Here is a 16,678-nt window from a genome sequence, read left to right on the forward strand (position 1 = left end):
TCAGTATTACAACACAAGTACTGTGGAGAAAATGGAAGTTAATTGACCAAACAGACAAATCTTACTCTTTTCAAGATATTAGAGGTTAAAAATCAGCAGCTACTGCAAGTTATAGAACATTAGTGTCACACTCACGCTGAGCTATGCAGCTTACCAACATTTTATTCTGCTTCAGTTGTGCTTTGTAGAATTTTCAGTCCAATAACATAGTAAATATTGCAGTTATTTAATCTTGAGGTGAGAAAGGTAAAGGCTGTGGCAACAAACCCTGTGTTTGGAAATATTTTCTTCAGTTAGATCTAGACAGGATTTGACAGCACTGCTGAGGAATGCTTTTTGAGACCAGGGTGCTGTGCAATAAGATTTTCGGATTGTGACAAAGTTAGGTTAAATTTAAAAAAAAAAAAAAAGTGGATATAATGGTGTCCAGTCTTTTAATAACTTTTCATAGCTTTCTTGAATTTCATTACAGTTTTTCACTGCTTTAGCTTTGGGCTCTATTTCATAGCCAAACACTTGAGAAGACATTACTTGTCCTAGCTGGCTGGTGAGAAGGAATGCTGCTAGAGTGTCACAAACAAGCATACAGAAAATGTCATAGGTTCTATGTATGCATTGAACAACAGTTAGGGATTCTCTGCATTAAATCGTAGTAGAGTACTGTAGAGTCACTCTTTTTTGTTGAGAAAAGGGAACGGATTATCAAAGCAGAGTGGAGCTGGGAAAAGTCTTGTGCTTTTTCTGTCTCTACAGGCAAGTCAACAGAGTTGCTTCTCAGTAGGATGTTGGGGGCTTTTTCCCAAAGCTGATAAGTTTGTGAACCTTTTGGACAGCAAATAATTCTTAAGACTGATGGAGAATGAGAGAGAATGAATGTTTGAGAAGCACCTGTCTTTCCATGGTCTCCTTTGTAAACTATACTTAAAAGGAAAGGTTAGATAATGAATCATAGTGTGTGAGGTTAATGGTGACAAGGAATGGGTTTTTGAGCTGTAGATGCAACACAGGTTTTTTTTTTTCCTCTAATGTCTCTTTGAAGTTAAAAACTCTCTTGCGAGTAAAATAATTTAGAGCTGAGGCTGTAACACTGCGATTTTGGAAAATGTGAAGGAATAGGATCTTAGATCAAACTAGAGGTGCTGACAATTTCCGATAACTATGGAGTGAATTCCTACCATTGTTAAGGAGCATGATAAATTTGAAGTACAAATGGCCTAATACTCCCTAAAAGCCATTTCGTGATAACTTCAGATTTCAGAAAAAAAGGCTATGATGTCTGGTTCCAAAACCATCTGCCATTGTGTTAATGGAAGCCAAATATTTGTGATTTTATCCAGAAAATTGATTCGGAGTTCTCTTGCAATGAAAGGCTTGCTAAATTTCAGAACATTAAAATCAGCTTGCATTGTATGCTTATATTCCAAAATGGTCTACGCTCGTTCAAAGCAAACAGCACCACTTGTCATGCTGAAAAATAGTAACTTTGAACAGGAATAGTTAGTTGGTAGTGAAATATTATTTAATATCTTTTCACAGTTCCTACAGATTTACCATGGCTAGCTTTTAATTAAAAATAGGTAAGGACAAATATATCATATTGTCATCAAGAGTTTTTATGGAAGGTGGGAACATCTCTTTTTTGACTTGACCCCTTTGTGAAGTTTTATTTATTCCTTATACAACTCTTAGACCCTCAAGAAACATGAATTATTTCCTATGTGTTTGTCTCTTTTTGTCATTTTTATTTGTCTGTTTAAAATACATATATTGTATTTCTATCTAAATGTCTCCATTTGTTACTAAAATTTGCTTGTAAGTGAACTTAGAAAATCGTTGACCAACATGACAGCAAGTTTACTTTTTTAAGTGTCTTCTTAGGGAATAAAACTGCTGGGTTAACACATTCCTAAATACTTAGGTAAACTCATCTTGTTAGTCTTTTTCTGACATTTTCTACACATTGCTTCATGTACACTTTTCCTTTGCTTCTGACAATTTATCCCTTTCTGTATAGAATATTTACTAGGATAAATGCATGTTGCATTTATCAGAGAATGACAGATTTTAGCCTGTTTTCCTAAAGAAGTGAGGCATACATGATCATGATGCCTATAATCCATCCTACCTTTTTGGATATTGCCCAATTTAAATCCATTTTAATCAAAGAATTGAGGTCTTTAGGCTAGTCACATTATGGATTGGATGCAGTTATGGAGTATGTGGAAGACAAATCTGATCAAGAACAGTCCCCCAAAAAATTAAGATATTTATTTTCTGGAATCTCCTTTGCTACCATGTCTCTAAGAAATAAGACAATGATGACACTTGATTTTACAAAATACTTACTTGGTAAGCTACGTGTTTCATATACCTTTTTTTTTCCTTCCCTCTATTAAATACTGAAGTATCATTTTTGGAGCTGTTCATGCAAGTTCTTCCCTCTGAGCTTTGAGTTTTGCTTACAAAGAGCAGGTTGAAAGCGTGACAGATCAAGTTGTTTGATATTGGAGAGAAGTTCTGGATAGTTGACAGACCTGAGATGATCACATAACAGTATCAGTATTATGTGGGGAAATGCACGTGGTCTGGGAAGTTGCGAAGTTCTGAATTTTGATTCATAAACTCCAACAGATAGTGCTGAGTAGCTTTAGATGTAGAACAGCACAGTCTTTTACATCCATCTTCTTAGCTGTGAAATATAATTGCTTTGTCTATGGCTGCTTAGTAATTAGTTAATATTAGTATCTGCTGAATGCTGTGCATGGACTAACACATTAAGGTGAAAGAACAAATAAGAATTAAAGCTAGAACCAAACATTTCTCTTTAATTTCTCCTTCTTCCCCTTCTTCCTACTTCTGTTCAGAAACAGCTTTTGGAGATGTGAGAATCTGTCACATCAGGGTGTTCAGTGTTGCTGTTGATCTTTTCTTTAGGCTGGCAAATAAGCAGGACAGAGAAGGAGCTCTGTCAGAAGCAGATGTAATCGAATCCTTATCTCTGGAAAAACTCGTCAATGAACACAAGTGTCTATGTCAAATTGTAAGTATCTTCTAAGATGCTTCATTTTCTAATATATATGTGGTGCTTGTAATAAGGTGGGGGATTGTGCCACATAGTGTAAAACTGAAACTAGAACCCTGCAAGCACCATAAATATACAATACATATATCTCTTTTGCAAGCAATTCACCTTGACCTCCTGCTTATGGATCTGTTGAAAAAAGCTTTATAAAAAGGTTCTCAAAGTGTACCTGCTGGTCCACTCTGAAACCATGCAAGAAAAATTAATTACTGATGTGATTTAAAACTTGTTTAGTTAGACAGCAAGTTTAGTATTCAACTTTTTTTAAAAAAGAAGCAGGAAATGGAATTTGCAGATGTTGACATTCAAGAAGGACCACTGTCCACATGTGATGTTTGTCTCCTTTCTGTTTAAAGTTAAAACCATCATTTAGTGCGAGTTACCATCTGGCAAACAGTAAGAACTTAATCCAATTCCTACTGCATCTCATTCCCAGCACAGTAGTCATTGAAGAATGCTGTTAGAGCTAGTTAATATCTGTCCTAGAACAGTTATTTTACTGCATTTCAGATGTAGTATTCAATCATGCTAAAAAAACATGCCAAAACACAAAATCTGTATGAAGGCTACTTAATATCGGTCAATATTTCATATAATTTATCTAGATCACTAGTACTTGAAGTTTGCTTTAAGCCTTTGTTTTAATCAACTAGTTTGTTAGTTAACTATTTGTGAGGTTTACTTTTATAATATTTTCCTAATTGCAATAAGAAACATTTTAAAATATATTGAGAGTTTTGCTGTTATTAACCAAAATTAGAAGGCAATTTTGCAAAACCATTCCATCTGACATTTAGGTTTTAAATTTTTAAAGCTGCTTCTAAGTCCATAGGGGAGTTGCAAAATACATAGGGTGGTAGATTTTGCTATTGTTTTCTCCAGAAAGTTAGATTATAGGTGAGAATAGCTATGTTGATTATATCATGTGTCTTTGAGGACTTTTTAGTCAGTGCATTTTGTGCTATGCATATAGGAATCATAAAAATAAAAATTGCAAGTTCACTCTTTTTTTCTGAGGCACTTCTGTGGCAAAAATATTTTTCTTGCAAATCATTGTCAATATAAAAGACCTGAAATATTCTAATGTATTTTTCCAAGACTTTAGAATTACTTAATTTATGATACATTCCAGTAAAATGCTGTTCTCATTCTCCATTTATATCTTGGGTGTAATCAACAAAGTAACTAGGTCACACACTCATAATCATTTTAGCTGAAAGCAGCTGAGAGTCTTTTATACTCAAATAGGCAGCTACCTTACTAGGCTTGTTAAAGGTAAACATGGTCCCAGCGTATTTCAGTACCATGACTCATGGGGTGAATTTAAACAGGGGCATTATGAAACAAGATGGTTTAACCCCAGCTGACAAGTAAACACCATGCAGCTGCTTGCTTGCTTCATATTGGTGGGATGGGGAGAGAATCAGGAGAGCTGAAGTGAGAAAACTTCTGGGTTGGGATAAAAGCAGTTTAATAAGTAAAGTAAAAGCCATGTACACAAACAAAGCAAAACAAGGGATTCATTCAGCACTTCCCATGGGCAGGCAGGTGTTCAGCCATCTCCAGGGAAGCCGGGCTCCAACATGTGTAACAGTTACTTGGGAAGACAAACACTGTAACTCCGAATGTCTCCCCCTTCTTTCTTCTTCAGCTTTGTATGCCGATCATGATGTCATATTGTGTGGAATATCCCTTTGGTCAGCTGATGTCAGTTGTCCAGGCTGTGTCCCTTCCCAACATTTGTGCACTCCCAGCCCTCTTGCTGCTGGGTGGTGTGAGGAGCAGAAAAGGCCTTGACTCTGTTAGCATTACTCAGCAATAATGAAAACGTCCATGAGCTATCAATGCTGTTTCCAGCACAAATCTGAAGCATAGCCTATACGAGCTACTGGGAAGAAAATTAACTCTATCCCAGCCAAAACCAGCACCATTTTGTACCTGAACTACATTAACAATAATCTTTGTGCAAACCTAGAGGAAAATTGCCCCAGTGCTGTCTGTCGTTTTAACCTAGCTTTCTCAGAGAAACAAGGTGTTATTGCCTATACATCTTCTCCTTGATCAAGTTCTGCTAGAGGATATTTAGTGTTCTGTAGTGAACAATACTCATATTTGAAACTTACTTTAGACAAAGTAGGAATGTATTAAAATGCAAACTAGGTTTGGCACTCTGGGAGGACATAACAGGTTGGAATTTATTTTTTTTTTCTGTTGTAAACAGTGCATACCATATCTGACTATGGTGCCATTTAAATGCTTCTTAAATGAAGAGATAACACAGATAACTTTTAGGTTTTGGTATTGGAGAGTTAGGGTATTTTTTTAATCTTTCATTGCTCATGAACACAAATCCTGAAGACAATCAGTGTTAAATATAATTTCTTCATGTCAAATACATAGAATTGTAGAATCATAGAATCAGTTAGGTTGAAAAGGCCTTTAAGCTCATTGAGTCCACCTGTTAACCTAACATTGTCAAGTTTACCTCTATAAGAACCTCCTCTATGTGTCTTTTAAATAGCTGGATCTATTCAGTTGTCATTCAGAGAACAGTTTAAGAGTCCCATACTGTGCTCCAAGACATTCTGGAAAAAAGTTCTGAAGAGATCATGAGAAGTCATTGAGTCCTTTTCCATGTTGTAAGCTAGAATCAAGCCATATATTTTTTTTGTTTCAATTAAAGCTGATTATGCTTGTCTTCCTGACTATGAACATGAAAAGCAAAGTATTATTTTCCTATTTGCAGTTGAGCCTTATGATTTTTGAAGGCTATTATCATATCTTCTTAAAGCTTTTTCTTGTCAATAGAATAAACATCCCTGTTCCTTTGACATTTTCTTACCAGATGTGTGTTCATAAACAATTTGGTCTGCTTTTTCTCACTGTGCTCCTCATGATTCCTTCCAGTCAGTCCACTTCCTTGATGTGTTACATCCAAGCTAGATAAAGTATTCCAAACTAATTTAACAATGGGTTTTTACACCCATCTTCCAACAGATTTGTGTAGATCATGTTTCTCTTGCTTAGTGGTGAGAATATCACAACAGAAGTTTTACTTCAATCAGGCACCCCTATCCACAGTACATTTTCTGAGCTAAAAAAATGAATTGGTTTGACAGTTTTTCTAAGAAATTCACACTGGATTTTTTTTATCTCCTAGATGCTTATGAATAAATCTAGAATTTCTTCTATGAACTGAAGCTAAGATGATTCTCTTGCATCTCATTTTTTCCATGTTACTAGATAAATGTAATATAGGCTATTAAAAAGCAGCAGCAAAACAAAACATACATATTGCAGGTTGATAAATTATATTTCTCTGTAGATACATAGATACAGATGTGTATAGAAACAGGTGTGGAAATAAATGTATATACACGTAGTAGGTGTGCATGTAACAGGTGTATGTATCTGAAGCCAGTGTATATATCTGTATTTAGAGACAGACATGCAAATAAGTTTTTCTGCGCAGTATTCTAGTATTTTTGGAAAAGGACTTGAAATAGTGGCATTTAATAAAACTAATGCGATTTTTATCTTGGGAAAAAAAAAAAAAAGCACCTAAATATATAGAATACCTCTTTGCAAATTTATTTCCCATACTTCTCAGTATTTTGCAAGCTTCACAGTAAACAGTGGTTGATTTCTTGTTTTCAGTCAAGGAATATGATCTGAACTGTGAGTTTTCTTCTCATTCTCCCTGTATTTACAGGAACCTTGTTCAGCTATCATGGGCTGTGGGAAAAAAATTGATAAATCGATAAAAAAGGGTTTATATTGGCTTCTACATATCATAGCAAAAGATTTTGAGGACTTACATGAACGCATCCAAAGAGACACTACAGAACAAAAAGCATATGAAGAACAAAATAAACTAGAACGAGCCGAGCGAGTGAGAAGGATACGAGAAGAAAGGTATTCTCTCTGTAATTTCTCCTACCTGCTCTTCCTCCATTACTCTAAGACACTTGATCCATTCCTCTACATAGAGCTTATGGGAACCAAACTATCCAGTATTTAAAGCTTACAAGCCACAAGACAAGAGCCTCCGTATTAAAAACAGGGAATTGAATGCTGAAGGCTTTCTATAAGACATACAAGTTTTTTTTTGTCTGGTTCACCCTCATTTTTAATTCATTCTGTGCTTGAAATGTACCATGAATTAGAATTGCAAGTAGTTAATAGTAGTTAATATAATTGCACAGGAGGCTAACACACAAAAACAATCCTGTCATTTAATCTAAAGTTAAGTTCTAAAATAAACTTTTATTAACTTAAGTTAGACTTTGTAACCCATATGTGAATATCAAAGACTAGATGAGAAACTTTATTCAACACTATTGCTTAATAAACTTCAGGGTATCCAGCAGGTGAGGCATGGAGGGAGTTAAGATGATGCACAGAAGGGAAGCAGGACAAGTGATTTATTACTTTTCTTCAAAGCCCTTTGTGGTCATCAGCAGCCCACCATGGTTCCTGTTAGAGACTGATATGAATTGTTTTACAGGGCCATTCTTACAAATTTCACTCAGCACCCCCATCCCCCATCTACCTTATATATGCAGTGATTTGAAAGTCTTAGTTACTGTGAGAAGTAACTGTGAAACTACTGCAAAGTGTCTTGGTTTGTACTCTTGCTGATTTGGTTTACTTCAGCAAGTAAATTGCTTAAGCACATTTTAAACACCTGGAATTTGATGTGGTCTTCATACGTATTTCACAAACTTGCAAAAAAATTCATATGCTGTAGTCTGACAGATTCCTCTGCATGGATGATGCCGTGTTGGGAGGTATAGCTTTGAAACGTATCTCAAAGAGATTTTCTGATGATACGCGCATTTTTCCATATATTCTGTTCTTGCACATTGATCTTGATTGTATTTGTTCCTGGAAAAATTTATTTGGTCTGAATTGGATTAAAGTTTTAAAAGTTTTGATGAACTCCTTGTGCCTTAAAAGGAGCTAATTAGTAACTTCTGCTGTTTTACTTGTACCTGAGGTCTTGTCCCCGTATATAAGAGATGGGGTTCACTCTTGTTTTGCTGTTTTGCATCAGATCAGTTTACTGTAAGAAGCAAGTTATTATTGATTCAAGTGTAATTCTGTTTCATTACGTATTGTAATAATTTCCCAGACTGCTTCTTGCTCAGATTTGCTTCCCTGAATGTTTTCTCTAAGTTTATTTCCTCCACGATACATTAGTAGTAATGATCTAGTTCCAAACAGAAATCCAGTGAGAAGTAGTGCCAGTAAGTGTTAACAGGGTACTGTCCATTCCTTCCAGTGTGATTTCATGAGTAGATCAGTGACTTCTTTTCATTCCAATCTGTGCCTCTGAACAATGGGGTTACTTCCTCTCTCAGTACTTGCATCGGTAAAGTAGGTGTAACAGTGACTTCCTATGCACCAGTACCATCAGATCAATAGTGCTGGATGAGTGCATATACTTTATTAATGATATGTTATTTAATACATAGTAATTGAATATTTCTTACACAGAAATCCAATACATAAAAAATAACTAGTCCTAGTGCAACAAAAGTATACTGGGGATTATGTGTCTGTGCTCTGTGGCTTTCTGAACTTTTCTGGGTCTGGTTGAAGCAAATATGATTCCCTGTTACTACATAAAAGGAACAGTCTGGCACCAAGTCTCTCTTACATGTGTTGAGAAGAATCTAGAATTATGAGAAATGTAGGTATATTAAAAATAAAAGATGTTTTAGATAGTCTGTTTCCCTGCCACATAGATTTCTTTTTTAAACAATTGAGTATCTCTGCCATAATACATGCTTGTGCTTTATTGTTATTAGCCTGTCATTGTGATTTCTATAGAATGTTTTTCAAAAGACAGAAGCACATTGTAAAGATCAGCTGGCATAAATTGGAAGACGAGTTAGATGACCTAATAAGTGTTCTCTACTATGTGAAATTTATGGCTTGGCTTCTTCATAACTCTTTCTTTATCCTTCCTCTTCTCTGCCCACCTCTTCCCACCCCTCCCAAAACGAATAAACAAACAAATTAACCAACCACTAAACCAACAACATAAACCCATCAACAAAGGAAAAGAGAAGAAGGAAGAAGTACACCTGATGAGGAAGACCCTGAGCCTGGGAACTGTGAAAACCCCTTCCAGCCCATATCTGCTGTAATCTCTGAGGTATGAGAATATGTGGAATTCTGCATCGTTTTAGACCTACCACTAACAAATGTCTGAGAGGTAATGAGAAAAATGGTTCATTTAAAAGAATTGTTTAAAGTCTGTCTGTCTGTACAGCATTTTTAAAATTATCTGTTTTAAGCTTGGCAGTCGTGTTTTGTGTGCATTGAATAAATGCTTTCATGTTAAGAAAATCCCCTATTATTAATTCATGGACAAAAAGTTTTGTAGACAGTAAAATCAAGGTATAGTAAACAGATTACTGAACACATTTCCTAATTAAATTATTGGATATTCAGGAGTGGAAAATACTGAATTTCTGTTAGTTTCTTGTAAAGTGATGTAGTAAGTCATATAAAATCTCCCTGACTACTTCAGCTATTTAGATTTTTGAGCATAACTTGTCTTCTGTTGAAAACTGAGACAATTGAGAAGCTTTCCTAGTTCTGAAATATGAAAAGCATATTATTATATAAAGTTTCCTTAACTTGGGTTTCTGAGTTCAGGTAGCTCTTATTTATTGTACCATATTTTTTTATTCAGTTGACTTGAGATAACACAATCTTGAGACACACAAAAACTCTCAGAGACTTTTCCACTAAGTAATTCAAAGATTTGTTTCTCTCCAGGACAAATGCACCCATATCCACATATCTTGTAAAGTCAGCTACATGCACAATACTACACTTTATAATAACATAGTAAGAAGAGAAGGGTATAGCTGTGAGTATTGCAGAGACAGTGATTTAGTGATATAGAACCTGTGAAACAGCCTATCATTGAGTCTGTATGACACAATCTGTATTTGACCAAACTATGGTAGCACTTTCTGGATACTTAAACTCTGTGCATATGTCTTTCATTTTAATTAAAACATTAAACAAACAAAAGGTAAGTGAAGAGGAAGAACTTAGGATTTTCTAACCTTTTGCTGAGGACTGTCGATGTTTATATCACTGGCATTTTTTGTTACCATATGACCAAAAAGAAAGCAAGAAATCAGGCTATAAACCTAAAGATAATTTATTTTGCATTTAATCCTCCACACAAACACACCTTCTGGACAGCATATTGAAAGATTAATTTCTTCACTTATTTGAAAATATTTTTCTATGCTAGAAATGGGACAGAAAAATATTGTAGAAATAATTTGATTGTTATAAAAAATTCTTATACTTTTTGTTAGAACGAAAGGCAAATTGAAAAGGAAAAGAATCGGCAAAGGTTGGAGACTGAAAAGCCTACTGTTGTCTTGCAATCGCAAACAGAGCAGGAACAAATGGATGCCCAGCACTTATCAAGTAGCAGTAGCCAAAATACAAATGATAGTAGACTAGAAGCATGCAATTCTACAACCGCACAGCTTTTGCAGCCTGAAGAAGAGAATGGGCAGCAAGCCTCGCAATGCCTTGACTCAGGTAAAACTGCTTCCTTTTAATGTATCACTGAATGTTATTTTTCACATAGTTCTTCCCTCTCTGTATTATTTTTCGTTATACCACATGTCAGTTTAATCTGTAGAAAACCTAAAAATGCACCATTAGGTTTTCGTATTGGTAAACATGCTTCGTAAAAGTACCTGTTTTTTGGCGTGACTGACACTGTAGGTGAAATTAGGTTCCTTTTTATCATAATCAAATATGTGGTCCACTTCCTGTCAGTAGCAAGATAAGTTGAATTTCTGTAATAAAACATCGTTTGCGTATATTTTGTGCTTACAGTTTATTTTCTGTAGCAAAATGTTATGTAAATTTTACATTTCACATGCTCTTCTGTATAAGTTTGGACTGAAAATGCTGATGCATCTCACCCCAACAATTGTATTAAAAGATGATCTAACATAGTCTCTGAATATAATTGTATGATATGTACTGCTTTATTTCTGTTTGATATAGATAACAGTAAGAAAAAAAATAAAAAACCAAGATTTAAAAGGGTCCACAGAGTAGAACCTCTTAATACAGAGGATGCTGTTCCCAAAAATCCTACACCACCACCAGCTCTTCCACCAGGTAAGTGTACTAACAAACAATAATCAATGCCTCAATTTGTGGTTATTAAACCTTTAAAATATTAATTTGTGAATGATGAAGGTGGTGTGATCTTCATAGAAAGATATGCTACTAAATCTTATTCTCCAGGAAATCTTTGATGCAGTTTGTTACTTTATGGTATGAACTTTCAGCAGTGTTGATTTGATCCATTCTGCAGGGTGGTGGGGGAAATATTATTTTCACACAAAGGATCAGAGCCTTGGCTACACACTGATGAAAAAGTAATTAAAAATACCAATTTTTTAACAGTAAATCAGCTTATTTTTAAACTACTTCATCACTATTCACCATATATATAATATGTTACATACTTTTGGCATTTCTAAATGCTTTGATTTTTCCTAAAAAGAACTGGCTTCTGTATTTTTCATCATCATCAAATGCAGTCACGGCGTGTTTTGACTGTCTGTTTTCCTTTAGTTGGCTGGGGAACTCCCAGACTTAATAGACTTCGAAAACTTGAGCCTCTTGGTGAAACACATCATGCTGGTAACTGAAGTTTTGTATTTTTTAAAGCACTCTTCATTGCTTATTCACTTCTACATTCATTTCATTTCATTCTTCATCTTTTTTAGTTTCTTAATGCCAATATTCATTGACTAAAAGCTAACCCATTTGCTTAATAGAAAGCATCTTTTTGATTTTTCAAGTGTGTTTTTTTTTTTAAACCAAAAAGACTTAAGTTCTCTCAGATTCCCTTATAAAGTGGCATGGGATATCAGAAGCTATTAATGATCTGAAATTATCTGCATGGCAGCATGCATCTGCATACTATAATGTGCCATATAACAAAGAGTAACAGGATTACTTACTTTAAGAGTCCAAACAGATATTGCATTCAAAATGAAAGTTTCAGTGTGTAATTCTATTGTCCTTATGTAGACAGTTCATCATTATCTGATGCAATGGAGTTGGGTTACCTGGGTACTGGAAGAAGTCAGAGGTATTCACCAGAGATGATACCGCTTAAAGACCTAAGCAGGACTGCAGAGATCCAGCAGGGTTTATTAATTTGGGATCCATCGTGGCTCTTCCACATCTAGGCTGGTTCTGTACTAAGCTGTCAGTTTGTTTCCACACTGATCTTACAGTGGGATGTGGAAGTGCTAATCACTTTACAATACTGAATCCAAATGGACCCCATGTATTTCTGGAGTTCTGGAAACAATAGCCCCATCCAGCTGAATTTGCTGTGTCTAAGCTGACTCCTTGTGCTGCCTCTTGAGATAGCCAAAAAATTCTTCTTTCCACTGCTACTGTTTCCATATGGTTTTAAAAACATAGCCTGTAAGATTTTGGCATTGATTTGGGGGTCTTATGAGAAGGAAAGCTAAAGACACCTGGGGACCTCTGGATTAAGTGCATTATGTTGGCAACTCCAGCTGAGGGACTGCAATCCCAGCTGTGATGAAAAGCCCAATATAAATTTGATTGCAGTAGTAGTGAGATTTCCAACTGAAAATGAGGTTATTGGCCTACAAGGAGAGGTGTCCATGATAAAGCTTGGGATCTGCTGCTTTACCTGATGAGCCAGTGTCCCTGATAGTTCACAAACTGACAGGAAAAATAAGTTTAATAACTGGAAATGTCAAGGTGTAGTAGATAGATTCTTGATTTCTCTCTTCAGTAATGACTATTTTCTACAGAGGATTGTTTTTGATATGCTCATACTGCATCTTTTTCAGTTTTAGATGATAATTTCTTCATTTTTCTTATATTTTTATGTTTCAAATTTTGAAAAGGCAAGTGAATAAAGATGCATACAGAGTAATGTGAGATGAGGATAACCAGAGCAATGGAAACACTTATACAAATTGAACAAAGAGAACATTAATTGAGGAACCTATAGAGAAAGGAGCTCAGTGTGGCTCTAGTGATCCTTGAGCTTAACCCTCACTTGAACTTATTGTGCTGCTATCATGCAGAACAGCATCCTCTGGACATACCTGCTGAAGTTCTGAAACAACAGAACATGGAGTGTCTTTGCCGAAGAATCAAAATATACCTAAAGATGAATTAAGATATTTAAAAATGAGTAATTAGTAAAAATTAGTAATTCATGTGCATAAAATGTAATTTGTAGTCTTAATCATAAATCCATCTTGCTCTTTTTTTTAAAGCACGTAGAGAGAAGGCAGCAAGAATGAAAAGCCAGATGAAGAGGTAGGGAGGGGAAGAAAGGGCAGGGGTGATAGTCAATTTTTATCTATGCATAAGGGAGATGTTGCATTTTGTAGCAGGAGCAGGAGCATGGGTGGGACAAAGAGGGAAAAAGCCTGCTAAAGATAGGTTCTTTACTCACAGATGCGTAAGTTACTAAACTGTGTTAATTTACTCCATTTTGACATCAGGATAATACTAAAGTATTTTGGAATCTAATGGTGTAAAAGATATTGGTAGGAGAACGATCTCTTGAGCAGAGATGGAACCATTGAGATCAGAGAAAACCTGGAGTGCTCAGAACTTTGCAGCTGAATTCAAGACATCGCCTGGTCTTCACTGAGATTTGTTTTTTATTTCCAATAGTTTTGAAACACTCAAAAGATTCACACAAATACAAAAAATCCTGAGACAGCAAGAAAGCATCTATGAGGAAAGCACTATTTCTAAATGAAAAAAGCTGTTTAAACTCATGATCCAGCGTTGTCAAATCTTTAGTTAGGTCCTGATATCAAAGAGCATCAATTATTTGTTTTGTGTAAAGCAGTTGTGGTTTTTTGTTTGGTTTGGGGTTTTTTTTTGTGTGTGTAGTTTGTTGTTGCTGGTTTTGGTTTTTTGTTTGTGCTTTTGTTTGGTTTTTGTTTGTTTGTTTTGTTTTGTTTTTAATTCAGACCATTTGGGAGCCATAGAATCATTTAGGTTGGAAAGGACCCTTAAGATCATTGAGTTAACTCAACCATGAACCTAACACTGCCAAGTGCATCTTGCACTGAATTTAGCTTGCTGTCTTGTCCTCACCCATTTTCTGTCACACAACTGTATTTTTCAATGAGTTTTTACGTATTTTGTGGGTGGATAACCTGCTCTTGCTTAGAAACTCAAATGAGTTTTCCTAAGACCGGTGGAGCCTACTTTTGATCCATTTTTTTAGAATATACCCTGAATTGCATCTTTCTGAAAACCAAATTATTTTTTGCTGTCCCTTCAGCAGAAAAATAAATCATTTTGATTATTGTGGTGCTTTTTTTTTACAGCTTTACCCAAAATTCACTGTAAAGGTGGTTTTAAAAGTTTTTCAGGCATTCAGCCTTTGTGAAAATAAAAAGACCTGGTTTCCATATTGCTTTCATTATATGAATGTCTCAAAGGCACAATTTGCAGTGAAAACTTAAAGTATTTTTTTTTAGTATCCTTTACCTGGAACTTCAATGAGGCTTTGTTTTTTGTGGGACTTTTGGATTCACTGAAGTACACTGTTTTCTATAGCAGTACTCTATTCTGTTGAACAGTTTGCTTTGACAAACTGTTATTGGCCAAGTGGCCGAAAAGTCTTTGTGTATGGTGCAAATGAGGACCTATGTTCATGTAGACCAAGGTGAGAAACCTCCATTTCAGTAGGATGCCCAATAGATGCTTTTGTCAGGACTCCAGGTAAAATTGTTAGTGTCCATAAGGGCAAGGAAAGAAAAAAGTATTTAATGGTCTGCTTTTAAAAGTTTAAGAAGCCTTGGTTGTGTGTAGAGGTTATTTTCAGGAGTACTCTGAAAGTCTATGTCCAAGGGTGTATCAATGAATCATTTAATAGCTTTTCAACGTAAATCAAGAAACCCCCTTAAGCTTCAAAACAGATACAATTGTTTGCAGTGTTGATTTCTGGTAGCTCATGGAAAAACACAGGAACAGGTGATTCTCTGTATTCCCATGCATTCTACTACAGGTCTTTGTCAGTTAGGATAGCAGTTATTCTTTTGGTTTTGTCTTAAAAAGTATTTTTTTGGAAGTGTCACAGACATGTGGTAGACCTTGCTGCTGAAATATATAAAATTAGTGTAGTGTGAGGTTGAAACAACTTCCAAAGGTCTGGTTTTTAATTCTAGGTGTTCTCAGAGATATAAATCTATCTTAGTGATTTAATGTGCAAACTGAAAAATTTAGTGTTAGTGAGAAAACTGTTTAGTATATATATACTGAGTCTTTTTTGTGTCATTGTAAGTAGAGAACATTATGTTGGATATTTAGGCAGAGTTAACAGGTAGTAGAGTCAATTATATAAATCTTTAATGATACACTTATTTCCACTAAAGACTTCATTTTTCCAGTCATGCTAATGATTCTAGCACTACATGAGATAATGAGTGTCTGTTTATTGTCTCTGGAGGATACATTTGCAAGAATGATAAACCTCTCTCATTATAGGAGGTAAAATTGTCTGCCAGTCCTAAAGTTATCTGCCAGGCCTCAAGAAACTGGCTAATAAAAACATCCATTGTACAGATTTTCATTTACCTTCTAATCATTTGTTGCAGTTTTGTTGCTTTTCACATGCTCCTGTAACACTGAACTAGCTCCACTAAAATCAAATTATTTAGAACAATAATGTAACAGTGTTGTTACTTTACTGATTTAAATGTAAGGATAGCTAAAACCTTTATCCTACAGACATGCACAGATTAAGTCTTAGAGTAATGAAATACAATTTGTTTTTGTTAATTTTAGCTGAGGAATGCATATTTACAACAAGTAGAATATATTTTTGTCAGAAAATTTTGATTTATTAAAGCTGAATTTTATGTTGGAAGGCCATCAAGGCTTTTCTGGGGAGAAGGCTGTCTGTATAAACAAAATTGAGATTTGAATGCTTCAAAAAGCTGCTTTTATTTTCAATTTCTACCTGTTTCTTACCATCTTTCATATTACTAATATTTTGTTTGTGAAGTGCTTTGCATGTACCATTCTGCATGGGGTTTTTTCATCAATTACAAATGTTTGAGAGTACTTGTTACTCTCTTTTGATGTACTTAATAACTTTGTCTTGAACACTTTTACTACTTTAGATTCCTGTATTGAAAAAATGTTGCACTTTTATCTAAAAATTCTTAATGTAATTATTTTAGAAAGTTAGTGTGGCTTTCAAGATATATGCATAAATGTTCCCCAAAATTTGGATGCTGAATAGCGTTGTCACTTAAAACTTTATTGCAATGTAAATTTGACTACAACAACATTCAAATTTTGATACTTCATTTTTTCAGTTGTTCGTTGTACACTGTGGATGTCTCATTTCCTATTTTTAGTGATGTTTACAGATTACCTTGGGGCTTGATCTTGCAAATGCTAATACATGTGTAACAAAATTTAATTAAACCCTGTTTTAGCCAATACATCTCCAGGTATTAAATAGAACCATGTCTGAAATTTGCTTGTAGGAATAAGCTGCAA

General features: G+C 35.0%; 1 protein-coding gene across 8 annotated transcripts in view; it reads left to right on the forward strand.

The window, feature by feature from the left end:
- Positions 1 to 16,678, forward strand: part of ARL13B (ARF like GTPase 13B) — a 51,095-nt gene that overhangs the window by 32,231 nt on the left and 2,186 nt on the right. For 5 of the 8 annotated variants that reach the window (XM_071813870.1, XM_065853436.2, XM_065853441.2 and 2 more), the window contains 7 exons: positions 2,935 to 3,040; positions 6,795 to 6,997; positions 9,149 to 9,245; positions 10,432 to 10,663; positions 11,141 to 11,257; positions 11,720 to 11,788; positions 13,420 to 13,462. In XM_071813870.1, coding sequence (XP_071669971.1) covers positions 2,935 to 3,040; positions 6,795 to 6,997; positions 9,149 to 9,245; positions 10,432 to 10,663; positions 11,141 to 11,257; positions 11,720 to 11,788; positions 13,420 to 13,462 — 867 coding nt within the window. The remainder of the gene's footprint in view (positions 1 to 2,934; positions 3,041 to 6,794; positions 6,998 to 9,148; positions 9,246 to 10,431; positions 10,664 to 11,140; positions 11,258 to 11,719; positions 11,789 to 13,419; positions 13,463 to 16,678) is intronic. The other 3 variants (XM_065853446.2, XM_065853450.2, XM_065853454.2) reach the window with 3 other exon arrangements.

This window comes from Patagioenas fasciata, chromosome 1 (genome assembly GCF_037038585.1).
Source record: "Patagioenas fasciata isolate bPatFas1 chromosome 1, bPatFas1.hap1, whole genome shotgun sequence".
NCBI classification, from domain to species: Eukaryota; Metazoa; Chordata; class Aves; order Columbiformes; family Columbidae; genus Patagioenas; species Patagioenas fasciata.